At 37.2% G+C, this 27,926-nt stretch overlaps 1 protein-coding gene and 1 pseudogene across 5 annotated transcripts in view; one reads left to right on the forward strand and one right to left on the reverse strand.

Moving 5' to 3' along the window:
* CD1H11orf80 (chromosome D1 C11orf80 homolog) overlaps nucleotides 1-27,926 on the forward strand; it is a 96,172-nt gene that overhangs the window by 19,163 nt on the left and 49,083 nt on the right. The window contains exon 1 of one of the 5 annotated variants that reach the window (XM_042958717.1): nucleotides 15,084-15,360. The exons of 3 other annotated variants lie outside the window; for them this stretch is intronic. In XM_042958717.1, coding sequence (XP_042814651.1) covers nucleotides 15,339-15,360 — 22 coding nt within the window. In that variant the 5' untranslated portion in view covers nucleotides 15,084-15,338. One more of the 5 variants, XM_042958718.1, reaches the window with a different exon arrangement.
* LOC122231638 lies at nucleotides 26,314-26,458 on the reverse strand (annotated as a pseudogene).

The raw sequence follows: 27,926 nt of genomic DNA on the forward strand, positions 1-27,926 counted from the left end.
TCTCCAAACCTTATCTCAAACTATTCTTTCCTCAGTTCACTTGCGCTTCAGCCACATTGGCCTCATTCTGTTCCTTGACACATACCAAACTCTTTCTCATCTCTGAGCCTTTGTATTTGTTCCCTTTACCTGTAATATTCTTCCCCTAGTTTTTCATGTGACTTGTTGGTTCACTTCCATTTCTATTTCTCAACTCAAATGTCACCTCCTCAGAGAAGCCTTCCCTGACTATCCTATTTAAAGTAGTTTATCTTCCTACTCTGCTTATTTCTTTCACTACACCTATTTTGTTCTTTAGGAATCTTGTGGGGTTTGTTGTTTTGGTATACTTGTATGTATGTATGTATTTTTCTCAATTAGAATGTGACTTCCATGAGGAGAGGGGGATAGTCTGCCTTAATCCTATGTTTCCAGAATCCATTACAACATCTGCACATATAGCAGGTGTTGAATAAATACTGGTTGAATAACTTTAACCCCTTTCTCTCTGTGCTTCCTTCTGATCAGTCTATAACAGAGGTTCTTAAGGTCACTGATCTAACTAAGATTTTGGGCAGTTTTGTGTTTATGTGCATGTATCTGGTGAGAAGGTGCATAATCAGATTTTAACAGTCTGTGACCTAAGGAAGATAAAAATGGTTAACTTTCACCCATTCCTTAAATAATAATCCTACTTAGGTCCTGTCATACATATACCTATTGTTCCTCTATATTAGTATCTATTCTTTCTTTTCTCTCCAGTCTCTTCTATTCTAAACTTTTTAGCATAGTCATCTGAATGTCCACTGATACTTCAAATTCAGCATGTCTAAAATTTAATTTCTCATGTTCTCCCCAAAGCCTGACTCTCCTCCAAGTTTATTCCCTTTTTTACTATCTAAGTAGTTATACAGCCTAGTAATTTGAACTTTTCTTCTCTTTTCCTTAAATTCATATCCAGTCAGACTCAAAATCTTGTTGATTGTACCTCCTAAATATTTCTTGAAACTGCTCCTTTTTCTCTATCCCTATAATGGTCCTGATTCAGAATCTCATTATTCTTGCCTATAATAATTTCCTCATTGGTCTTCCTGTTGTTTTATTTTTTAATGTTTATTTTTAAGAGAGAGAGTGCGCGTGCATGAGGGAGGGGCAGAGAGAGGGAGACAGAGGATCTGAAGCAGGTTCTGCATGGAGAGTGCAGAGCCTGATGTAGAACTCAAACTCACGAACTGTGAGGAGATGACCAGAGCCAAACTAGAACTACCCCTAATTTGTCTTCTTATCTTTAGTCTTGGCCTCTCAAATCCATTTTCTTCAAAGTTGCCAGCCTCCTCAAGACCACACTTTTAGCTCTTGATTAATTCTCACTCTTACTAAAATGATCTGTTAATGCATCTGTCTCCCTTACTAGACCATGAGGATAAGATTTCTTGAGGGTAAGATTTTTGTCTTAAAATTTTTTGTGTATCCCCAGTGTTTAGTCCACTGCCGGCCATATAGTGAGTAGTCAGTAAATGCTTAAAAACATCTAAAAAACATTTGAAATATAAAATATTTGCTTAAATACATGAAATAGCAAAGGATAAATAATAAATAATTATACTCATTACACAGAATGAACAGATACTGAGATTGTGATATATTTTCATCAAGCTTTTTAAAAATAACACCTTAAAGATAAAGTTGGAAACTCCTACTCCCTACGTGTTTTAAGTGTGTAAGTTTTGAAACGTGCTTATTTGCTATCCATGTATTTTCTTTGGTGAAGTGTATATTCATATCTTTTCCCTATATTTTAATTGGGTTATTTGTTTTCTTCTTATTGAATTTTGAGAGTTTAAAAAAATATATTCTGGATAAACCAGGTAAATGGTTTGAATATATTTTCTCCTAGTCTTTGGCTTGTTCTTTCATTCTTTTAAGTGTCTTTAGCAAAAAAGTTCTTAATTTTTATGAAGTCAGATTTATCTTTTTTTTTTTTTTTTATGGATCATATACTTTTGTTTGAGAGAGGGAGGGAGAGAGATCGATCCATGAACTGAGCTCAAGACCTGAGCCTAAATGAAGAGTTGGATGCTTAATTGACTGAGCCACCCAGGCACCCCTATAGATCATGCTTTTGGTGTCATATCTAAGGAAACTTCACATAGCCTAAAGTCACACAGGTTTTATTCTATACATTCTTCATAAAATTTTTTAATTTTTTATATATTTATATTTATATAAATCTTTATATATTTATAAATATATATTTTTTATATTTATAATTTTTATATTTATAAAAGGTTTTATATTTAGAATTACATTTATTACATTTGTAATTTGGGTCTGTGACCCATGTTGAGTTAATTTTTTACATATGATGCAAGAATTGGATTGAAGTTTAATTTTTTGCTTATGGGTATCCCAGTTGTTCTACCATCATTTATTGAAAAGACTGTCCTTCTCCACTACATTGCCTTTGTACTTTTGCTGAAAACTTGATTGACCATATATGTGTGGGTCTATTTCTGGACTTTGAATTCTGTTACTTTGGTCTCTTTGTATTGATTACTGTGGCTTTAAAATAGGTCTTTAAGTCCTCCAACTTTGTTCTTTTTTTCAAGTTCATGACATTCATGTTTGTTGTAAGTCCTTGGCATTTCTATTTATTTTAGAATCTACTTGTCAATATCTGCAAAAGCCTGCTGGGATTTTGATTGAGACTGTATTCCATTGATAGCTCAGTTTGGGGGAGAATTAACATCTATCTTAGCAATATTCAGTCTCTTGTTTTAAAGAGTTCATTTTGAGAGAGGGAGAGAGCATGTGCACATGTGCATGTGAGTGGGGGAGGGGCAGAGAGAGAGAGGGAGAGAGAAAGAATCCCAGTCTTCACACTGCCAACACAGAGCCGGATGTGGGGCCTCAAACTCATGAAGTGTGAGATCATGACCTGAGCCAAAGTTGGAGGCTTAACCAACTGAACCACCCAGGCGCCTCAGCAGTATTCATTCTTCTGATGCATGAACACAGTATATGTATTAATTTCTTAGGTTGTCTTTAATTTCTGTAGTTCTTAGTGTATGAATATTGTACCTTTTTGATCAGATTTAACTCTGAGCATTTAATATTTTTGATGGCTATTGTAAATGATATTTTTGAAATTTTAAATTTCCAATTATTTATTGCCAATATTTGGAATACAATAGATTAGAAGTTGTTTCAGCCTTGCTAAACTATTCTAGTAGCTTTTATGTAGATTCCACAGGATTTTCTACATTGAGGATCATAGCATCTGCAACTAGAGTTTACTTCTTACTTTCCAGTCTGGATACCTTTTATTTCTTTTCTTGCCTTATTGAACTGGCTAGATCCTCTAGTGCAATGTTGAATATATGTGGTGAGATCAGACTTTCTCACCTTGTTCTGACCTTAGGATATCAATTTTTCACCATTAAGTATGCAGGTTATCTATTTTTTCTTGAGTTAAGTGTGAGTAGTTTGTGTCTTTCAAGGAATTTGCCCATTTCATTTGTTGTCGAATTTATTGGCATAAAACTGTTCATAATATACCCTTATTATCTTTCTAAACTGTGTAGAATCTCTAGCAATATCATCTCTTTCTCTCCTGATACTGGTAATTTATATTTGTTTGTTCTCTCTTTCTCTCTCTTACTCCTTCCTAACTTCCTCCCTCCTTCTCTCCCTCTCTCTCTCCCTTAATCTGTCTGGCAAGAATCAGGTTCTTTCTGTTGTATTCTTTTTCATTGATTTTTCACTCTGATCTTTTATTCTTTCCTTTCTTCTGCTTGCCTTGGATCTCATTTGCTCTTCTGTTTCTAGTTTTTAAAAGTGGAAGCTGCAATCATTGATTTGAGACCATTCTTTTCTACACTGAATTATGGTGTTCTTTAATATAGTTCTTTTAATAGTGCTAAAGTTTTGAGGGCGTCTGGGTGGCTCAATCAGTTAAGCATTCAACTCTTGACTTCAGTTTGGGTCATGATCTCATGGTTGGTGAGTTCTAGCTACACATCGGGCTCTTTACTGATAGTGTGGTCAGTATGATAGTCTTATTTCCTAAAACTTTAGAATAAATCTTGCTATATGATAAGGCAAATCCCCCCCTCCTTATTGTTATTTTTCAGAATTGTCTTTGTTTTTTCAAACTGTTACTCTTGTTTGTGAATTTTATAATTTAAGTTCCATGAAAAATCTTGTTGTGGTCTTGTTATTATATTAAATTTACGGATTAATTTGGTAGCAGCATTTTTATAGTATTGTTTCTATGAATTGATATAGCTTCTCATTTAGAGCTTCTATGAATTGATATAGCTTCTCATTTAGAGCTTTTTAAAAATGTTACTTAATTTTAACTGCCACAACAAGGAGGTGGGCACTATAATCTTCAATAGAAAGATTCTGTAGGAAAACAAGGAGCTTTCCCAAGAGCACATGGTTATTAGTAAAGCCAAAGTTGGCCTGATTCCAGAGACCATTTTGCTAGATTTTATTATTCAAAATATTTTCTCCCCATGGGATAATTATACTTCCTGGCCCATTGACATAAAGCTGGGCCATGTAACTTGCTTAGGCCAGTGAAATGCTAGTGGAAGTGATATATGCGACCTCCCAGGAGAAACTTTAAGAGCCAATGTGTTTTGGTCTTAGCTCCTTTTCTTCTACTCTGAGGCTAGGATGTCTGAAATGGAAGGTATTCCTTTAGCCTGGATTCTACTATGAAGTGGCTCCTTTTTTGCACTTGCCTGGAGTGCTGCAACCTCTTAATTGGTTTCTAGAATTCTCACAAAGGCAATTTGGTATTGTTGTTGAGGCAGTGTCTCCAAAGGGGGGCGAGGACCTGGGACTTCCTCTTCTGCCCTTTGGCTGATGATACTCCTGGTTAGATCCTATTTTATGTTAATACTGTGATTCTTCTCATAGCAAACAGTCTTAGATATATTTTGTTATATATATATATATATATGTGTATATATATATATATATATATCCCTAGTGTCATAATTTTTGTTGCCATTATGAGTGGTATTCATTGTTTTTCAACATTGCTGAATTGAACTGTTAATTTTGGTAGTTTATTCGTAGATTCTCTTGGGTTCTCTATATGGGCACTTAAATCATCTCTAAATTATGACAACTTTGACTTTTCCTTTTCACTCTTTATATGGCTTACTTCTTTTCCTTGTCATATAGAACAGTACTAGTACTGGTTAGAAGACCAGGGGTGATATTATGTATCTGTGGTTTGTCTTCCTTTAATGAAATTAATTAAGTAAATATACTTAAAATTAAGTATATTTACTGTAGTTTTTTGGCACTTGCTTCTTGTCAGGTTGAGGAATCTGTCTTCTTAATTTGCTAGTAGTGTTTGTTATGAATGTGTGTTGTATTTTCTAAAGAGCTTTTTCTATATCTTTTGAGATTATGATATGGTTTTTTAAAAACCATTATTTATTTTGAGAGAGAGCATGAGCAGGGGAGAGGTAGGGAGAGTGGGAGAGAGAATCCCAAGCAGGCTCTGTCCTGTCACCTCGGAGCCCAACATGGGACTTGATCTCATGAACTGTGAGATCATGACCTGAACTGAAATCAAGAGTCAGACACTTAACCGACTGAGCCACCTAGTTGCCCCTATTTTATGGTTTTTAAAATCTTTATTAATATGATGATTTATAGTGGTAGACATCCATGAAGTTCCATCACAATTTGATCATGAGATTTTTATATATCCTGGATTTAATGTTTTATCTTTGTTCTCAGTGAGATTGATTTCTATTGTCCTTGTCCTATTCTGGTAGCAAGATTATACTTGCTTTATAAAATGAGTTGGGTAGGTTTATCCATTTCTGTTCTGGGTTTTTTTTAATATGTATTCTTTGAAGATTTGGTAAAGCTAACCTGTAAAAAAAAAATCATTTGAACCTGGCATTTTGAGATGAAGGTAGGTGAAGAGGGAAATATATATTTTTTAATGTTTGTTTATTTTTTGAGAGAGAGCATGAGTGAGTGTGGGGGAGGGGCAGAGAGAGGGGGACAGAGGATTTGAAGTGGGCTCTTTGCTGAGAGAAGAGAACCTGATATGGGGCTCAAACTCATGAACCATGAGATCATGACCTGAGCCGAAGTTGGATGCTTAACTGACAGTCACCGAGGATCTCCTAGTAGGAAACACTTTTGATAACTAGTTTGTTTTCTTGGATGATGTTTGGTTTAAGTTTTCTGTTTCTCCCAGAGTCAATTTTGGAGGTACATATATATCTTATAAAAAAAAAATACCACAAACACACAGATTATTTACTTCTTTTCTTTTTTTTTTTTTAATTTTTTTTTTAACGTTTATTTATTTTTGAGACAGAGAGAGACAGAGCATAAACGGGGGAGGGTCAGAGAGAGGGAGACACAGAATCTGAAACAGGCTCCAGGCTCTGAGCTGTCAGCACAGAGCCCGACGCGGGGCTCGAACTCACGGACCGAGAGATCATGACCTGAGCCGAAGTTGGCGGCTTAACCGACTGAGCCACCCAGGCGCCCCTATTTACTTCTTTTCAATCATTCATCCGATACATACTTACTGAACACCTGCTGTATGGTAGACATTTCATCTTAGTTTTCAAATTAATTGATGTGAAGTCTTTTATGACTTACAGATATTTGTACTTTTATCTCTTTTTGATTTTTTATGTCGTTTTTGTGCCTTTTTCTTGATGGTGGTGATAACACTAATAGCAGACATTTCATTTTAAACAAAAAGGGTAAGTAATTTGTTCAAAGTCACAAAGGTAGTAAATGGTTGAGTGGGATATATGAACCCAGATAGACTGGCTCCAGAAACTGTCTTAACCACTATTCCATAGTATTTTGGTTTACTCTACAGTATGCTGTTTTGCTAGAGCTTTGCTTCCTATATTAGCTTTTCAGATAACAAATTCTCATTTCTGTTCAATGAATGAACAGAAATTAATTTCTCTCTTCCTTTGACAACTTCTTACCTTACTCTCATACCACAGGTTGAAGAAATCTATCACCTGTATCACGTTTGGTGGTTGAGTTGTTGAGGTTCTTTGAAGAGGCAGGTATAGTTTTGGAAAATGATTGTTTTTTCTCCCTCCATTCTCAGTTTACATCCTTTTTGTTTGGTAACCAGTAGTAGTATCAGGCTCAGCTGCATATTCCTTTGTTATAGACTTAAGTGATCACACTTCCTGACTGGCTTGCTTGGCTGGAAGAGCCCACTGAATATGCAGCAATGGCAACTAGTCTCTGCTTTTTTGAAGTAGTGAATGAAGATCTGACACAACATTTCTGAAAGGTTGCTGACCCTCCATTAAAATGTTCTGCTTTCTATTTCTTTCACTAAAGCATGTCTGGGGTTGTTTTATAATGTGGAAATAATTAGCCAATTTAACTAATAGCATCAGGCCACAGAGCCAACCAAAGAACTTTTCATCTTTTGGCTTAATTAGCTTCATTCTTTAAAATGCTTGATACTGCTGCTTTATTTACTGGTACATTACTTGCAAGCATTATTATAAAGCTATGCTAAAGGACAGAAGTCAGGCCAGTTGCTGGTTTGCTGAGTCTCTTAGAATAAAAAAAACAACATGCAGCCAGATGTCAAATTTAGCCACCGTCAAATGAATTATTTTTATTTTTTAATGTTTATTTAAAAAATTTTTAAATGTTTTATTTATATTTGAGAGCGAGACAGACAGATAGTGCATGAGTGGGGGAGAAGGGCAGAGACAGTGGGAGACACAGAAACTGCAGCAGGCTCCAGGTTCTGAGCTGTCAGCACAGAGCCCGACATGGGACTCAATCTCATGAACCTGAGCCAAAGTTGGACTCCTAACCAACTGAGCCACCCAGGCAGCCCAAATAAATTATTTTTAAAAGGAACTTTTTGTTAACAGAAGCAATATTACCCATTTTAGAATATTGGGAAAATAGAGGAAAGGAAAACATTTCTTGCACAATAAATGTTAGCATTTTATTATATTCTCTTCCAAATTCCCATGTATTTAAAAAAAATTTTTTTTAGCATTTATTCAATTTTGAAAGACTAAGAGAGACAGAGCATGAGCAGGGGTGGGGCAGAGAGAGAGAGAGACAGAGACACAGGATCCGAAGCAGGCTCCAGACTCTGAGCTGTCAGCACAGAGCCTGACGCAGGCTCAAACTCACAGACCAAGAGATCATGACCTGAGCCGAAGTTGGACGCTTAACCAACTGAGCCACCCAGGTGCCCCTCCCGTGTATTTTTAAAACAGTTGTAATCACAGTATATGCCTAGTTTTGTCCTACTACTTTTTTTTAACTTGACATGCAAGCATTTTTTTCATGTTATGACATAGTCTTCTAGTTATTATTTTTAATGAATAAATTGTCCATAAGATGTATCATAAATTAATATTTTGATATCTGTAGGCATTTAAAAAAAGTTGTGTCAGGTGCCTAGGTGGCTCAGTCATTAAACATCTGACTCACGTACAGGTTATGATCTCATGGTTCTTGAGTTTGAGTTGGGTGAGCTCTAGCCCTGCATCAAGTGAGCCCGAGCCCTGCTTTGGGTAAATGCGAGCCCCACTTCGGATGAGCCCTGCTTCTCTCTCTCTCTCTCTCTCTCTCTCTCTCTCTCTCTCTCTCTCTCTCTGCGTCTCCTGGGATTCACTCTCTCCCCCCCACCTCCCCCCACTCACTTGCGCCCTGCACCTCTCTCTCTCAAAAAAAAAAAAAAAAAGTTGTGTCATGTAATGTAGCATTTGTAAGTGAAGATATCAACTTCTTATACTTTGCCAGCATTGGGAATTTCAGTTACTTAAAATATTTTAGCGAATTTACTAGTTAATTTGTATCTGTTTGAAACTTTTTATAAGTGTTCACTATCTGTACTTTCTTTTTCTCAACTTTCTCCATATCTTTACAGTTAAACTTCTAGTGTGAAATTCAGAATAAATTCAGTTACTAGCTGTGTGCTATGATCTGAATATTTATTTCCCCAAACATTCATATGTTGGAATCTTAATGCTCAACGTGATGGTATTAGGTGAGGGGACCTTTGGGAAGTGCTTACCTCATGTGGATGGAGTCCTCATGAATGGGATTAGTACCCTTATAACAGAGACCTCACAGAGCTTCCTAGCTCTTTATGCCATGTGAGAATGCAATGACAAGTCTGGAACCTGTAAGAGGGCCCAGAACCCAACTTCAGCCTCCAGAACTGTGAGAAATAAATACCTGTTGTTTATAAGCTGCCAAGGTCTGTGATATTTTGTTATAGGAGCCCAAACAGACTTAGATACTATACAATTTGTATTTTTAGGCTTGACACCCTGATGTACAAATCATTGAGATTCATTTCACTATTGAATGCCATTTTGTTTCAAGATGCACAGTGGCTATGGAATGATAGGTTTAGTGTAATGATTTCCTGAATCTTATTTTCTTCTAATACTCTACTGGTACAAGAGTATCCCTGTGGAAGTTCTTGAAGAGCTAGAATATTATTTAAAAATGTTCTTTAAATGGGACACCTGGGTGGCTCAGTTGGTTAAGCGTCTGACTCTTGATTTTGGCTCAGGTCATGATCTCATGGTTTGTGAGGTTGAGTCCCAGATCAGGCTCTGTGCTAATGTCTGGAACCTGCTTGGGATTCTCTCTCTCTTCTCTCTCTGCCCCTCTCCTTGCTCACACTCTTTCTCAAACTAAATAAACATCAAAAAAAAAATTCTTTAAACAGCAGCTATTTGTATGATGATGTTCTTTCTCAAAGAGATTAAAATAATAAAAACTGAGTGTCTATACTGTTACTTTTATTATCAGATTTTATTTTACACTAAATAGGTATATATACCTATACCTATATAGGTATATAGGTCTAAAGCCTATATAGTCAGCTCTGTGCTTTAGAGTCAGTCAGCTCTGTGCTAGAACCCTAACTTTTACATGTGATGTGACATGTGTAAACCATTTTTCTCAGTTGTAAAAATGGGGGCAATAATAGAATTCCTATCTCCTAGAATCACACGAATTTAGTTAGATAATATTATAAAGTGTTAGTTCAGTGCCCAATACATAGGAAATGCTTAAATAAATATCACCCATTATTAATAATAACATTTAGCTTTACTCTGAATAGTCAGGTTGTGTTCTAAATAATTTCTCTGTTTTGCTCCAAACTTTCTGAAAGGATTTCTTGACTATGTATTACTTGTTTTGGGGAAGCTATCAAAAAACTAAATGACATCAGTTCACGTTATTTATTGAAACAATCATAACAAGAATAAAAACACTTTGATTTCTCCATACCTTTTATTCTCAAAAAGAAATAACTTATTTTTTTAAATTTCTTTTTATTTACTTATTTTTTCTAGAGAGAGAGAGAGAGAGCACGAGTAAGAGGGGCAGAGAGTGAGAGAGAGTGAGAGAGAGAGAGAGAGAGAGAGAGAGAGAGAGAGAGAGGGAGAATCTTAAACAGACTCCATGTTCAGCTCAGAGCCTGATGCAGGGCTTGATCCCATGAACCTGGGATGACCTGAGATGAAATCAAGAGTTGGATGCTCAACCAACTGACCACTCAGGCGCCCCAGAATAATTTCTGTACATATTAGTTATCAGATATAGAATGTAAACTGTATAGACTAATAGCTGACAAGAATTTTATTTTTTAAGGTATTCTAGACTTGTCTGCATTTATTTGGTAAATCAAATCCAAGTTCTTTAGTATTTACTCTTTGGGTATTTAAAAATTAATTTTTTCAGGGTGCCTGGGTGGCTAAGTCGGTTGAGCATCCAGGTCATGATCTCACAATTCCTGAGTTCAAGCCCTGCATCAGGCCCCTCCCCAGCTCATGGGCGTGCTCTCTCAAAAATAAATAAATTGTTTTAAAATTATTTTTTTCTTATTTATGAAATATTTTATATGTATGATATAAAACAAAGAATAATGAAAGAAACAAATATTACCTATACTTCTAGAGATAATTAAACATTTAAATATTTTTTCTTAAAGCCTATGTTTATCTAAATATTTATATAAATATCCTATTGCATAGTATATCTTATATTTTTCACTTGGAGTATTTTCTTATTTCATAAGAAGTCTTTGAAAGTATCAGTTAAAAAATCTGGGGTACCTGGGTGGCTCTGTTGGTTAAGTGTCTGACTCCTGATTTTCACTCAGGTCATGGTCTCAGAACTTGTGAGATAGAGCCCCCCACCAGGCCTTGCACTGACAGTGCGGAGCATGCTTGGGACTCTCTCTCTCTCTCTGCCCCTCCCCCTGCTCTGTCTCTCAAAATAAACAAATAAACTTAAATCATAGCAAAGGTCCTAGTCAATGTAATAAAGCAAGAAAAATAAAAGGCATAGAAGTTGGGAAGGCATAAGTAAAACTGTCTTTATTTACAAATGAAATGATTATGTACAAAATTCTAGGGAATCTGCAAAATAAATATTAGAAGAAACGTATTTAGCAAGGTCATAGGATATAAAGTCTATAAACAAAAAATTAATATACTAGCAGCAAACAACTGGGAAAAAAAAAAAACAGTTTCAGGGCACCTGTCTGGCTCAGTCAGTGAGGCATGTGACTCTTGATCTAGGGGTTGCGAGTTCAAGACCCATGTTGGGTGTAGAGCTTACTTTAAAAAGATAAGTTCCATTGATAATAGCATCAAGAAACATAAAACACTTAGGGATGAATTTAATGTAAAAATAAGAAGTTCTCTATGCTGAAAACTATAAAACACTGTTGAGAGAAATTAAACAATAAATGGAGAGAGATACTATTGGAAGATTGGAAGATTCAGTATTGCTAAGATGTCTGTTCTTCCCAAGTTGATCTCGGAATTCAACACAATCATAGTTATCAGCAGACTTTTGTAGAAATTGACAAACTGGTTAAAAAATTTATAAGGATGAATAAGCATTTTTAGCAAGGCTGTAGGATATAAGGTTAATGTACAAAAGTCCATTGGTTTTTTATACACCAACAATGAATAAGTGGCATTTTAAATTAAAAATATATTACTCTTGGGGTGCCTGGGTGGCTCAGTCAGTTAAACATCCAACTTTGGCTCAGGTCATGATCTCACAGTTTGTGGGTTCAAGCCCCACGTCGGGCTCTGTGCTGACAGCTCAGAGCCTGGAGCCTGCTTCTGATTCTGTCTCCCTCTCTTTCTGCCCCTCCCCCACTTGTGCGCTTGCTCGCTCTCTCAAAAAATGAATAAATGATAAAATTAAAAAAATATATATTACTGCTTACATTATCACTGCCAAAATGAAACACTTAGGTGTAAAGTAAAAAAAAAATGTATAAGATCTATATGAGGAAATATATAAAGTTTTGATGTAAGATATCAAAGAACTAGAAATAAGTGGAGGAGATGTTCCATGTCCTGGATAGGAAGATTCAGTATTGGCAAGATGTCAGTTCTTCCCAGTTTGTATAGTTCCAATGCAATCCCAGTCATAATCCCAGTGAGTTATTTTGTGAATATTGACAAGCTGATTCTAAAGTTTATATGGAGAGACCAAAGACCCAGAATAGCCAACTCAGTATTAAAGGAGAAGAACAAAGTCAGAGAACTGGCACTACTTGACTTCAGGACTTACTATAAAGCTGCATTAATCAGGGTGGTGTGGTGATGGTGAAAAAATAGACAAATAGATCAGTGGAATTGAATAGGGAGACCAGAAATAGAGCCCTAACAGAGAGCTCACATAAATATAGTCAACTGATCTTTGACAAAGAAGTAAAGGTACTACAATGGAGCAAAGATAGTCTTTTCAACAAATGGTACTGGAACAACTAGACACACACATACAAAAACATGAATCTAGACATGTATTACACCTTTATAAAAATTAACTCAGAATGGATCGTAAATGTAAAACACAAAACTGTAGAACTCATGGAAGAAAATGTAGGTGACTTTGGGTATGGAGATGACTTTTTACATACAACAACAAAGGAATGATCCATGGAAGAAATAATGGATAAGCTGGGCCTTATTCAAATTAAAAAGTTATGCTCTGTAGAGATAACACCAAGCGAATGAGAAGGCAAGCCACAGACTGGGAGATATTTGCAAAAGACACATCTGATTAAAGGATTGCTATCCAAAATATAAAATAACTTTTAATAAGAAAACAACCCATTTAAAGGAATGGGCAGATCCTCCTCCACTTGCGCTCTTTCTCTCTCAAAAATAAATAAACAATAAAAAAAATTTTTTTAAATGGGCAGAAGACCTGTATAGGCATCTTACCAAAGAAGATAAACAGATTGCAAGTAAACACATGAAAAGATGCTCTACATCATATTGTTTAGGGAATTGCAAATGAAAACCATGAGATACCACTACACACCTGTTAGAATAGCCAAAATCCAGAACACTGATACCAAATGCTAGCAAAGATTTGGAACATTGGAACTCTCATTCATTGTTGCAGCCACTTTGGAAGACAGTTTTGCAGTTTCTTACAAAATTAAATACACTCTTACAATATGATCCAGTAATCAGTCATGCTCTTTGGTATTTACCCAAATGAATTGAAAACTTACGTCCACATAAAAGCATGTGCATGGATGTTTATATAGAAGCTTTCTTCCTAATCATCAAAACTTGGAAGCAACAAGATATCCTTCAGCAGATAAGTAGATAAACTATATATATCTAAACAGTAGAATATTATTCAGCACTAAGATGAGCTATCAAGCCATAAAAATATATGGATGAAACTTAAGTGCATGTTACTGAGTAAAGAAACCTATCCAAAAAGGCTACAAGCTGCATTATTCCAAGTATATGACATTTTGGAAAAGGTAAAACCATGAAGACTATAAAAGGATTCATGGTTGCCAGGGGTTGAAGGGAAGCAGAGATGAATAGGGAAAGCACAGAAGATTTTCAGGGCAGTGAAACTATTCTTTGTAATCCTATAATGATGGATACATATATGTTAATCAAAACCCATAGGATGGATAACACTAGGAATGAATCCTGTGGACTTATGGTGATGATGATATGTCACTTGGTTCATGAACTTCATTGATTATAACAAATGTACCATTATGGTACTGGAAGTTGATAGTGGAAGAGGTTGTGTCTGTATGGGGACAGAGGTATATGAGAATTCTTTGTATCTTCCCTCAACTTTTCCCTCAAAACTGCTGTAAAAAAATAAAGGTTATTCATTTAAACATTTTTAATTCCATTATAATTAAAATATAGTTTTAATTCCATTATAATTAACATATTAGTTTCAAGTAGACAGTCTAGTGATTCAACAATTCTGTGTATTACTCAGGTAGTGCTCATCATGATAAGTGTACTCTTAATCCCCTCTCCCTATTTCACCCATTCACCCCATCCACCTCCCCCTCTGGTAATCATTTTGTTCTCTATATTTAAGAATATGTTTTTTTGTTTAAGAATCGTTTTCTCTTTGTTCATTTGTTTTCTTGAATTCCACATCTGAGTGAATTCATATGGTATTTGCCCTTTTCAGTCTGACTTATTTCACTTAGCATCATACTGTCTGGATTCATCTATATTGTTGCAGATGGCAAGATTTCATTCTTTTCTATGGTTGAGTAATATTCCAGTGTGTGTGTGTGTGTGTGTGTGTGTGTGTGTGTGTGTGTGTGTGTATGTGTATCTCCCGTCTTTTTTTTTTTTTTTTTCTCATTAAGCTTCTATTTTAATGGGTTTCAAAATTCCATGACAGAATTTTGGTCAAGTTGTTTCTATTAAGAAGTACTGATTTTAAAAACTAATAACTTAAAACTGTCACACACACACACACACACACACACACACACACACACACACACACAAACCCAAGTGATCGACAAAACATTCTCTTTTCCTTCTGAAGGTTTTATAATGCATTGTTACCATTAACGAGTCTTTTCCTATTAAATGGCCAATTGACACAAACAGTTCTGAGACTGTTCTTCCACCACTGATTTAAGGCTGGGATGACTGGTATTCAGGATAATATTCATTTAGCCTTTTGAGCTTTTGGAACAGACTTGGTGACTTTGCCAGCTCGAGCTACCTTCTTGTCCACTGCTTTGATGACACCCATAGCAACCATCTGTCTCATGTCACAAACAGCAGAAGAGCTCAGAGGAGGATAGAGAAGTTCTCAACACTCATAGACTTGCCAGGAACCATACCAACAATGGCAGCATCACCAGATTTCAAGAACTTCGGAACCATTTTGTAACTTTTTTCCAGAATGATGATCAATCTCCTTTGGCTCAGTGAACAGCTAGGTGACAATCCAGCCCAGGTGTATATCCATCGCTGATTTGGCCTGGATGGTTCAAGATAATCACCTGAGCCATGAAGCCAGCTGCTTCCATTGGTAGGTCATTTTTGTTATCACCAGCCACATTGCCACAATGAACATCTTTGGCAGATATGTTCTTGACGTTGAAGCCCACATTGTCCCCAGGAAGAGTGTCACTCAGAGTTTCATGGTATGTTTCAACAGACTTTACTTCAGTTGTGTAACATTGACTGGAGCAAAGGTGACCACCATGTCAGGTTTAAGAATACCAGTCTCCACTCGGCCCACAGGGACAGTACCAATACCATCAATTTTGTAGACATCTGAAGAGGAAGACACAAGGGCTTGTCAGTTGGTTGAGTTGGTGGCAGAATGCAATCCAGAGCTTCAAGAAGTGTGGTTCTACTGGCCTTGCCATCTTTATGGGTGACTTTCCATCCCTTGAACCAAGGCATGTTAGGACTTGGCTCCAGCACGTTTTCATCATTCCAACCAGAAATTGTAATAAATGCTACTGTGTCGGGGTTGTAGCCAATTTTCTTAATGTAGGTGCTGACTTCCTTATTATTTCCTCATATCTCCTGGCTGTAAGGTGGCTCAGTAGAATCCACTTTGTTAACACCAATAATAAGTTATTTTACACCCAATGTGTAACATGCTCACAGGTCTGCCCATTCTTGGAGATACCAAATTTACCAACACCAGCAGCAACAATCAGGACAGCACAGTCAGCCTGAGATGTGCCTGTAATAATGTTTTTTATAAAGTCTCTGTGTCCTGGGGCATCAATGATGGTCACATAACACTTACTGGTCTTGAATTTCTACAGGGAGATATCAATGGTGATACCATGTTCACATTCAGCTTTCAGTTTATCCAAGACCCATGCATACTTGAAGGAGCTCTTTCCCATCTCAGTAGCCTCCCTCTCAAATTTTTCAATAGGTTTTTTGTTGATCCCATCACATTTGTAGATCAGATGACCAGTAGTGGTAGACCTACCTGAATCTGTGTGTCCATTGACGATGATGTTGATATGAGTATTTTTCTTTCCCACTTTGGTTTAGGTTTAGCCGTGGTTTTCATGACACCTGTGTTCTGGCTGTAAACCTGTTGCAAAAAATATATATCACATCTTTATGCATTCACATATCTATGGACTCTTGGGTTGCTTCCATATCTTGGCTATTGTAAATAATGCTGTAATAAACGTAGGGGTAAATACATCTTTTGAATTAATGTTTTCATGGGTTTTTTTTGGTAAGTAGTGGAATTACTGGATAATATGGTAATTCTATCATGAATTTTTTAAGGAACCACTGTACTGATTTCCACAGTGGCTGCACTTGTTGGCATTCCTCACCAGCAATGCACAAGAGTTCCTTTTTCTCCACATCCTTGCCAACACTTGTTTCTTGTGTTTTTCATTTTAGCCATTCTGACAGGTGTGTGGCGATACCTCATTGTAGTTTTGATTTGCATTTCCCCGATGATGAGTGATGTTGAGCATCTTTTCATGTCTCTGCTGATCACCTGTAATCCTTCTTCAGAGAAATGTCTGTGCATGTCTTCTGTCCATTTTTCGGTTGGAGTATTTGTTTTTTGAGTGTTGAGTTGTATAAGTTGAGTTGTATAAGTTCTTTATATATTTTGGATACTAACCCTTTATTGGATATGACATTTGCAAATATCTTCTCTCATTCAGTAGTAGTCTTTTAGTTTTGTTGATTGTCTCCTTTGCTGTGCAGAAGCTTTTTATTTTGATGTAGTCCCAATAATTTATTTTTGCTTTTGTTTCCTTTGCCTCAGGAGACATATCTAGAGAAATGTTGCTATGGGTGATGTCAGAGAAATTACTGCATGTGCTCTCTTCTAGGATTTTTATGGTTTCAGGTCTCACATTTAGGTCTTTAATTCATTTTAGGTCTATTTTTATGTATGGAGAAAGTGGTCCAGTTTCATTTTTTCACATGTAGCTGTTCAGTTTTCCTAACATCATTTGTTGAAGAGACTGTCTTTTTCCTATTGCTTATTTTTGCTTTCTTTGTTGAAGATTAATTGACCCCCATATAATCATGGGTTTATTTCTTTTTAAATAGAGGTTTAATTTTTTAAATTTTTTATTTTTGAGAGAGAGAGTGTGTGTGTGCATGAGTGTGGGAGGGGCAGAGAGCAAGGGAGACACAGAATCTGAAGCAGACTCCAGGGTCTGAGCTGTCAGCACAGAGCCTGATGTGGGGTTTGAACTCATGGACCATGAGATCATGACCTGAGCCAAAGTCAGACACTTAAATGACTAAGCCACCCAAGTGCCTCAATCATGGGTTTATTTCTGGGTTCTCTATTCTGTTCTATTGATCTGTGTGTCTGTTTTTGTGCCAGTACCATACTGTTTTGATTACTGCAGCTTTGTAATATAACTTGAAGTGTGGGATTGTGACACCTCACCTCCAATTTTGTTTTTCTTTGTTAAGATTGCTTTGGATATTCAGGGTCTTTTGTGGTTCCATACAAATTTTAGGATTATTTGTTCTAGTTCTGTGAAGAATGCCTATGGTATTTTGATAGGGATTGCATTAAATCTGTAGATTGCTTTTTGTACTATAGACATTTTAACAATGTTCTCTCAGTCCATGAGCATGGAATGTCTTTCCACTTGTTTGTGTCATCTTCAGTTTCTTTCATCAGTGTTTTATTGTTTTAAGAGTACAAGTATTTAATCTCCTTGGTTAAGTTTATTCTTATGTGTTTTATTATTTTCAGCATAATTGTAAATGGGACTATTTTCTTAATTTCTCCTTCTGCTACTTCATTATTAGTGTATAGAAATACAAAGGATTTTTGTATATTGTTTTGTATCTTGTGACCTTACTGAATAGATATATCAGTTCTAGTAGTGTTTTGGTGAAGTCTTTACTATAAAATAAAACATCATGGTGGCATCCATCCTCTTCTGTGTTTCTTGGTATGGACCTGCTTGGGTTGATTTTGTTGGGGGCTCTCTGTGCCTTGGATTTCTGTTTCCTTCCTCATATTCAGGAAGTTTTCAGCTATAATTTCTTCAAATAAATGTTCTGCCACCCTTTTTCTCCTCCTCCTAGGACCCCTGTAATGTGAATGTTATTATACTTGACAGTATTTCTGAGTTCCCTTAAGCCTATTTTCATTTTTTATTATTTCTTTTCTCTCTTTTGTTCAGCTTGATTGCTTTCTATTACTCTTCTCCAGGTCACTTATCCATTCTTCTGCTTCCTCTGGTCTGTTAATTATTCCCTCTGATGTATTTTTAGTTTTAATTATTGAGTTCTTTACCTCTGGTTGGTTCTTTTTTATGTTGTCTATCTCTTTTTTTTTAATTTTTTTTTAACGTTTATTTATTTTTGAGACAGAGACAGAGCATGAACGGGGGAGGGGCAGAGAGAGAGGGAGACACGGAATCGGAAGCAGGCTCCAGGCTCTGAGCCATCAGCCCAGAGCCCGATGCGGCGCTCGAACTCACAGACCGCAAGATCGACCTGAGCTGAAGTCGGATGCTTAACCGACCGAGCCACCCAGGCGCCCCTATGTTGTCTATCTCTTTGTTGAGAGTCTCACTGAAGTTCTCTGTTTTTTCCACCAAGTCCAGTGAGTATCTTTATGACCATTACTTTAAATTCTCTATCAGGCATATTACTTACCTCCATTTTGTTTAGCTCTTTTGCTGTGATGTTTTCCTGTTCTTTAATTTGGGACATGTTCTTATGTCTTCTCATTTTGTCTTACTCCTTGTGTCTGTTTCTATGTGTTAGGAAAGTCAGCTATATCTCCTGTTCTTGAAATTAGTGGCCTTATGAAGAGGTCCTGTAGTGGCCTGTAGTGCAATGTCCTCTGTTCACCAGAACCTGGGGTGTCTCCTGTATGTTGCATGTGCCCTGCTTTTGTGGCCAAGCTGCATTTGCCTTCAGTCCAATCTTCTGCAATGGCTCTCTTTGTTGTGGGCATATTTTGGTCCCTGTGTTGTTAGTGGGCCATGGTGGAGCCACACTGGGTTTGAATTGAGTCAGACCAGGGTTTTACCAAAGCTGTGGTAGCACTGAACTGTAGGGCACTTTCCCTGTGTTGTCCTCTGAGAAGCTTTCATTGGTGGGTAGGGCCTGCAGTCAGACCCGATGTCTCCCCCAATCCACTGCTAGGGCCACAGTCAGACTGGTGTGTGTGGTTATCTTCCCCTCACTTCAGGGCAGGAGTCACTTTGGAGTTGTGCTGGCCCTTGTGAGGGCTGCTTGCACACTGCCAGGCTTGTGGCACCACTCTGGATGGGTTCCTGCCAAGAATTGTTGGAGGGGGTGTGTCTACAGGAGAATGCAGGGGCAGGGCCCACAGTGCTAGCAAGTTCTGCCAGTCTGCTGCAGGAGGGGGCTTGCACCCACTGGGGAAAACTCCTGCCCAGGCTAGGATGGAGGGGGGTGCTTCCTGCTAAAGGAAAACCCTAAGGAAAACCCTAAGGACGGGGCACACTGTTAACAAGCTAGGTGGAGAGTGTTTGCTCTGCACTGGTTCTTACAGGAGTCTCTATATCTAGGGTGGGGTATAAGGGAGGGAAATGGTGCCTGCCCCCTCTTTTATTCTTGGAGAAGTCTCCCTCTCTTCATACCTCTCCCCAGGTATTTTTCAAGCTGCTGCTTCCATGCTGTATCTCAGCAGGGCTATTTGTTGTGCTGTCTCTTTAAGGATGGGGACTCAGTTTCCTATCCCTTCCAGCTCTCCCAGAGCCCAGCTGCTGATTTTTAAAGTGCCAGGTGTCAAGCCCCACTGATTGTAATAACTTGTGAAGTTAGGCCCTTCTAGTTTTCAAACCCGAATGTTATGGGGATTTGTCTTGTCAGTTTGGGTCCTCTGTGACTGGGGTGCCTGATGTGGGGTCTGCTCCTCTCCTCTCTCCATGCCCTGGTGTTCCTCCCTCCTGTGGACAGCGCTGTGGGTCATTTTGTCTCCTTACTGTGTTCCTGCACTTCCTACCCTCTTCTATGTGGCCTTTTGTCTACATTTATCTGTCTGTGCCGCTAGTGTTCAGGTCATTTTCTGAGTTATTTACACTGATGTGGGTGTTATCTAGGTGTATCTGTGGGACAAGGTAAGCCTAGGCTCCTCCTACTCTGCCCTCTCCCCCAGAAGTCTCCAAAGGTTATTAATTTTTAATTAATTATTTTTCTTTTCTTTAATTAATTAATTAATTGAATTTTTTTTTCTTGAGTGAGAGAGAATGTGCCTGCGCATGAGTGCAAGAGGGGCAGGGAAAAACAGGGAAAATATTATATGGAAATGGAAAGGATCTAGGATAATTAAAAGAATCTTAAAAAAGAAGAACATTACTGGAGGACTTAACTTACCCAACAGAATATTTTCTAGAAAGCTACAATAGTTAAGACAGTATTGAATTGGCATAAAGACAGAAAAATGGGGAAAAAATGGAGTCCAGAAATAGGCCCATACTTATATGGCTACTTGATTTTTTTTTATAAAAGCATCAAAATAATCCGACAAGGAACATTTTTTAAATTGAGGTATAATGATATATTAGTTTCAGGTATATAACATAATGATGTGACATTTACATACATTGTGAAATGATCGTTGCAATAAGTCTAACGTCCATCACCATACATAGATACAAATTTGTTTCTTATGGTAACTTGTAAGATCTCTTTTTTGGCAACTTTAAATGTGTAATACAATATTAGTAACTATAGTCACCATGGTGAACTTTACATTCCCTTGACTTACTTTATAACTGGAAGTTTATACCTTTTGACCCCTTTACCTCCTCCACCCCCACTACCAGGAGCCACTAATATGTTCTCTGTATCTATAAGCTCATTTTTTCTTTTAGATTCTACGTATAAGTGAGATCAAATGGTATTTGTCCTTTTCTGACTTACTTCACTTAACATAATGCCTTCAAGGTTCATCTGTGTTGTCACTAAGGGCAAGATTTCATTTTTCTTTTTTTTCTTTTTAATAATTTTTGTAATGTTTACTTATTTATTTTGAGAGACAGCGTGAGAGAGCAGGGGAGGGGCGAGAGAGAGGATGAGAGAGAATCACAAGCAGGCTCTGCATTGTTAGTGCAGAGCCCCCTGCTGGGCTTGATCTCATGAACCGTGAGATCATGATCTGAGAGGAAATCAAGAGTCAGATGCTTAACCTACTGAGTCACCTTGGTGCCCAAGGTTTCATTTTTCTAAAGGCTGAATAATATTCCATTGTATATATACATGCCACATTTCCTTAAAAAAAAAATTTTTTTTTTTTTTTGAGAAAGTGAGCATGAACAGAAGAGGGGCAGAGGGAGAGAGAGGGAGAGAATCTTAAGCATGCTACCACCCAGTGCGGAGCCTGTGGCGGGGCTCAGTCTCACCACCATAAGATCCTGACCTGAGCCGAAATCAAGAGTTGGGTGCTTAACTGACTGAGCCACCTAGGGGTCCCAGCATTTTCTTTATCCATTGATTCATTAGTGGAAACAGGTTGTTTCCATGTCTTGGCCATTGTAAATAATGTTGCAGTGAACATGGGGGTGCATATGTCTTTTCAAGTTAGTGTTTTTGTTGTCTTTAGATATATACCAAGAAGTGGAGTTGCTGGGTCATACGGTAGTTATAGTGTTAATTTTCTGAGGAGCCTCCATACTGTTTTTTCATAGTGGTTACATAGTAAGGTTACATCCTTCCCAACAGTGCACAAGGTTCATTTTTCTCCACATCCTCACCAACACTTTATTATTTCTTATCTTTTTGCTATTGGTTTGTATGAGTTCTTTATATATTACAGATATGAACTCCTTTTATCATATACATGAATTGCAAATTTTTCTCACATTTATTAGTAAGTTGCCTTTTCATTTTGTTGATGGTTTCCTTAGCTCTGCAGAAGCTTTTTAGCTTGATGTAGTCTCATTTGTTTATTTTTATTTTTGCTGCCTTTGTTTTTGGTGTCAAATCCAAAAATTAATCACCAAGACCAATGTCAAGGAGCTTCCTGTCTGTTTTCTTCTAGGAGTTTTGTGATTTCAGGTCTTACATTCGTGGTCTTTAATCCTTTTTTTTTTTTTTTTTTAAATTTATTTTGAGAAAGACAGCACAAGTGGGAGAGGGGCAGAGAGAGAGGGAGACAGAGAATCCCAAGAAGGTTCCATGCTGTCAGTGCAGAGCCCGATGTGGGGCTCAAACTCATGAAACCGTGAGATTGTGACCTGAGCCAAAACCAAGAGTCAGACTGAGCCGCCCAGGGGCCCCTGGTCTTTAATCCATTTTGAGTTAATTTTTGTGTATGGTGTAAGATAGCGGTCCAGTTTCATTCTTTTGCAGAATATTTATATTTTTAATTTGCAAATAATTTAGACTTACAGAAGAGTTGCAAAAACAGCACAAAGAATTCTTGTACATCTTTCATCCAGTTTTCCCTGTAATATATATTTTTAATGTTTATTTATTTTTGACAAAGCGAGAGAGAGAGACAGAGCATGAGCGGCGGAGGGGCAGAGAGAGAGGGAGACACAGAATCTGAAGCAGGCTCGAGTCTCAGGGCTGTCAGCACAGGGCCTGACGTGGGGCTCAAACTCACAGACTGTGAGATCATGACCTGAGCTGAAGTCAGACGCTCAACCGACTGAGCCACCCAGGCGTCCCTATGATTGATATTTTAAACCCCTTATAGTACAATCATCAAAACTAACAAATTAACACTAGTAAAACAGTATTAACTAAACTATAGACTTCATTAAGATTTTACCAACTTTTCTACTAATGTCCTTTTTTGGTTGCTGGATCCGTTACAGGACCTCACTTTGCATTTAGTTGTTAGGTCTTATTAATCTCTTTCAATCTGTGACAGTTTCTCCAACTTCCTTTTTCTTTTATGACCTTGACACTTTTGAAAAGTACTTGTCAGGTATTTTGTAGAATGTCCTTCAATTTGAACTTACGTGATGTTTTCTTGTATGAGATTGAGGTTATGCATTGTTGGGAAGAATACCAAACAGGTGATGTGCCCATTTCAGTGTGCGTTATGAGGGAATTGATGATGTTGATGTCTCTTTAGTGGCAATATTAACCTTGATCATTTGGTTAAGGTGTTATCTGTCAGATTTTTCTAAGTAGAGTTACTTTGTGTAATTTTTAAATATTTGGGGGAAATACTGTGAGAATTTGCAAATATACTGTTTTTCCTTAAATGTTCATCTACTAACTTAATATTCATTGGTAGATCTGGCCTGTAGCAATTATTACTGTAGTATTACTGTGATATCATATGTCCTCATTTCTTCTACATTTATTTATTGGAATTTATCTATAATGAAGTGTTGTCCCTTCTAAATCATTTATTTATTAATCTAGTTATTTAATCAGGATGAACTTTTGGTTATTTATTTTACTTGGAGGGTTATAGTTCAGTACTATTTTTTGCACTATTTTGAGTATTTTCACATGTTATAATTCCTGCCTTACAATGTTATTATTTTTTCTTTAAACTGTTAGTTGTATGTTAAGAAAAATATGAGAAGAAAAAATGCTTTTTGTATTTACTCATTTACTTCTGGTGCTCTTCATTTCTTCCTGTGTATCTGGGTTTTCATCTTCAGTCTAAAGAATATCCTTTAGCATTTCTTGTAGTGCAGGTCTTCTTCCAATGAATTACTCAATCTTCTGTTTACCAAAAAATGTCTTTGTCTTACCCTCATTTTAAAATAAATATATTTCAGTGGACTTGAAATTCTAGCTTGATAGTGCTTTGAAGTGAAGTCATTCCATTGTCTTCTGGCCTCTATTGTTTCTCAGAAGTCAGCTGTAATTTATATTATAGGTCCTCTGTAGGTAGTATGTGCTTTTTCCCCCAGCTTGTTTCAAGATTTTCTCTCTATCTTCTTTATTAAAAAGATAACTTTGACCATTATGTACTTAGGTATTATATTCTTTGCACTTATCTTGCTTGGGGTTTGCTGAGCTTTTCACATCTTAATATTTTTCATCAAATTAAAAAACATTACTTTTCATATTTTCATATTTTTTCTCCTGTCCATTTAATATTTTTCCTGTCCATTCCACTTTCTTTTCCTTCTGGAACTCCCATTATACATATTTGTGACTGGTTGATATTGTTCTATAGGTCTCTAAGATTCTGTTCATTTTTCTTCAATCTCTTTACTGTCCAGATTGGATATGGAGATACACACACACACACACACACACACACACACTCACACACATATATATATATATATATATATAATTTTTTATTTTTAGAGAGTGTGAGTGGCAGGGAGGGGCAGAGGGAGAGAGACAGAGAATCTTAAGCAGGCTCCACACTCAGCATGGAGCCAATGTGGGGTTCAGTGCCATGACCCTGGGATCATGGCTGAGCCGAAATCAAGAGTTGGATGCTCAACTGACTGAGCCATCCAGGAACCCCAGACTGGATAATTTTTGTTCTTTGTCTTCAATAATTTCACTGACTCTTCTGTCATATCTAATGTATTAAACTTGTCCAGCAAATTCATTTCAGTCAATGAACATTTCAGTTATAGAATTTCCATTTGATTTTTTTTTTTAGTGTACCTTTCTCTGCTGATATTTCATATCATTTGACACATTTAAGCCACCTTTGTCTTTGAACATATAATAAATAGTATGTACCTGGGGCACCTGGGTGGCTCAGCCGGTTAAGCATCCGACTTTGGCTCAAGTCATGATCTCGTGGTTCGTGAGTTTGAGCCCTGCATCGCGCTCTGTGCTGAAAGCTCAGAGCCTGGAGCCTGCTTTGGAGTGTGTGTCTCCCTTTCTCTCTCTGCCCCTCCCCTGCTCACGCTCTGTCTCTCTCTCTCAAAAATGAATAAACTTAAAAAAATTTTTTTTAAATAAATAGTATGTGTCTGAAAGTCTTTCCCAAATATAACATCTATGACAGGCTTGGGCTTTTTTATTGCTTTTTTTTCCTTGTGAGTTACATTTTTTTTTCTTTACGTGTCTAGTAAATCCTTATTTTATATTGGATAATGTGTTCCTATTTTATATTCTGTTTTAACTCTGAAGAGTGTTGATTTTTGTTCTAGCAGGCTAATCTAACCTAGTGTTGGCTTGTTTTTATACCTTTTATAGGGTTCATATGTAGAAACTCAAGTCATTTTCCAAACTCCTTTAACTTGATACCATTCAGTCTCCAAACTATCTCCTCTGTGGATCTTGTTGAGTCTTGGTTTTAGGCATTTTCTTAGGTTAGGTCAAGAATGGATTTTCATCTAGAAAGTGGGTTATTATTGTTGTTGTCTATTTTTTTCCCCTCTCTCTCTCTCTCTCTCTCTCTCTCTCTTTTTTTTTTTTTTTTTTTGCTAAGAAAGCCTTACCTTTTTGGTGTCTTAGCTGGACACCATCAGTTTTATCAAGGTCTCTCCATTCTGGTTGGGTCTGAAGCCCAACATTTTCCAGTACTGCTTGACCACTTGTGTCTTGTTTCATTCTCAACTCCATTGCAGCTGCTGTCTGGGAAATTTAATATAGTCTCACCTGTGCATGCATAGCCCAGCTTTTGACCAAGGACTCATGGGGAGCTCCCACACAGACTTTCAGTACCCACTTCTGCATAGCTCCCTCCCCTCCTGTGCCCTGCCTTGCAGATTCTAGGTACTTTTGCAACTCTGAACTGTTCTGTACCTTCTCAGCATATTGGGTCCACTATACTCTGCTTGGGCTCCAGGTCCCTGCTCAGTAGACAGGAAAATTTCCCCAGGCAGACATCCAGGGCAGTTGTAGGGTTTACCTCAGGAGTTTGCCTTCTCTCAAGGATCACAGTCTTGTGCTATTTGTTGTCCAGTGCCTGAAAACAATTGACTCATAGGTTTTACCTAGTTTTATAGTAGTTTTTGGTGCGAGGGCTGATTTATTAGTACCTGTTATTTCATCATTGCTGGAAGAAGTCCCAGTATATGGTTTTGATGTATGTTCACATTACCACATGACTGAAATTTTGCTACTTTAACAGTTGAAGAGCTATATGAAGAGATAGCTTGATATTGTTGATGATATAATTCTTCCTTATCTCCACACTATCTCAGCAAAAAGGTGCAAATTTAAACTCATTTTTATTAAACTGATAAGAACAGATACTACACTTGATCTTAGCCAAAAGGCCGAGAAGCGATTAAACTCATTTTTAAATGGTTATGCTGATTTGGTTTATTTAGTTCTTTCATCAAGTGAATGTGTAATGTAAACATTTAAAGTTTTTCATTCTAGGGGCGCCTGGGTTGCTCAGTTGGTTAAGCATTAGACTTCGGCTCAGGTCCTGGTCTCATGGTTCATGGGTTTGAGACCCACATCAGGCTCTGTGCTGACAGTTCAGATCCTGGAGCCTGCTTCAGATTCTGTGTCTCCCTCTCTCTCTGCTTCTCCCCCACTGGCACTCTGACTCACTCTCTCAAAAATAAAAACATAAATAAATAATAAATAAGTTAAAGTTTTTCATTTTTGTTTCTTAAAGTTTATTTTGAGAGAGAGAGAGAGAGAGAGAAAACTAGTGGGGGAGGGGCAGAGAGAGAAGGGGACATAAGATCCGAAGTGGGCTCTGCGCTCACAGCAAAGAGCCTGATGTGGGGCTTGAACTCACAAACCGTGAAATCGTGATCCCTGAGCTGAAGGTGGGACACTTAACTGACTGAGCCATCCAAGCATCCCTAAAGTTTTTCATTCTTTAATGGTAGTTTGGTTCTCTTAAAAGTCCAGATTCCAAGTTAATTTTTTGTGATCTTTGATGATAGTACTTAATTATCTTCTGATATCTAATATTGCTGATGAGAAGTCTAACTCATGTTTCTTCAGGATAATTTCATTCTCTTTTATAGTTTTTAGAGTTTTCTCTTTATCCTTGTTATTCTGGGTTTCACTTTGATATGTTCAGCTGTGTGGCTTTTTTTGTGCCTTTTTTTTTTTTAAGAAATTTATCCTGCTTGGCATTTGGTAAATTTATTGAAACAGTACTTACATCTGTCTTTGTTTTATGATAATTCTCAGTCATTATTTATTATGGATCTATTTTTTTATTTAAAATTTTTTTTAGTGGGGTGACTGGGTGGTTCAGTTGGTTAAGTGCCCAGCTCTTGGTTTCAGCTCAGGTCATGATCTCACAGTTCATGAGATTGAGCCCCACGTCAGGCTCCATGCTGATGGTGTGGAGCCTGCTTGAGATTCTCTCTTTCCCTCTGTCTGTCCCTCCCCCACATGCGTGGACACTTTCTCTCTCAAAATAAATAAATAAACTTAAAAAAACCATTAAAAATTTGTTTAGTGTTTATGTCTTTTAAAAGTTTATCCTTAATGTCTTTATAGATTTGTCTATCTTGGAGATTTCATATAAATGAAATAATACAATATGTAGTCTTTTGTGTCTGGTTTCTTTCACTAAGCATAATGTTTAAAAAAAATTGTTTTATTTTAGAGAGAGAGAAAACGTGAGTGGGGAAGGGCAGAGGGAGACAGAGAATCTTAAGCAGGCTCTATGCTCAGCATGGAGCCTGACACGGGGCTTGATCTCATGACCCTGGGATCATGACCTGAGCTGAAATCAAGTCAGATGCTCAACCCACCAAGCCACCCAGGTGCCCTAGCATAATG

This window comes from Panthera tigris, chromosome D1 (assembly GCF_018350195.1).
Source record: "Panthera tigris isolate Pti1 chromosome D1, P.tigris_Pti1_mat1.1, whole genome shotgun sequence".
NCBI classification, from domain to species: domain Eukaryota; kingdom Metazoa; phylum Chordata; class Mammalia; order Carnivora; family Felidae; genus Panthera; species Panthera tigris.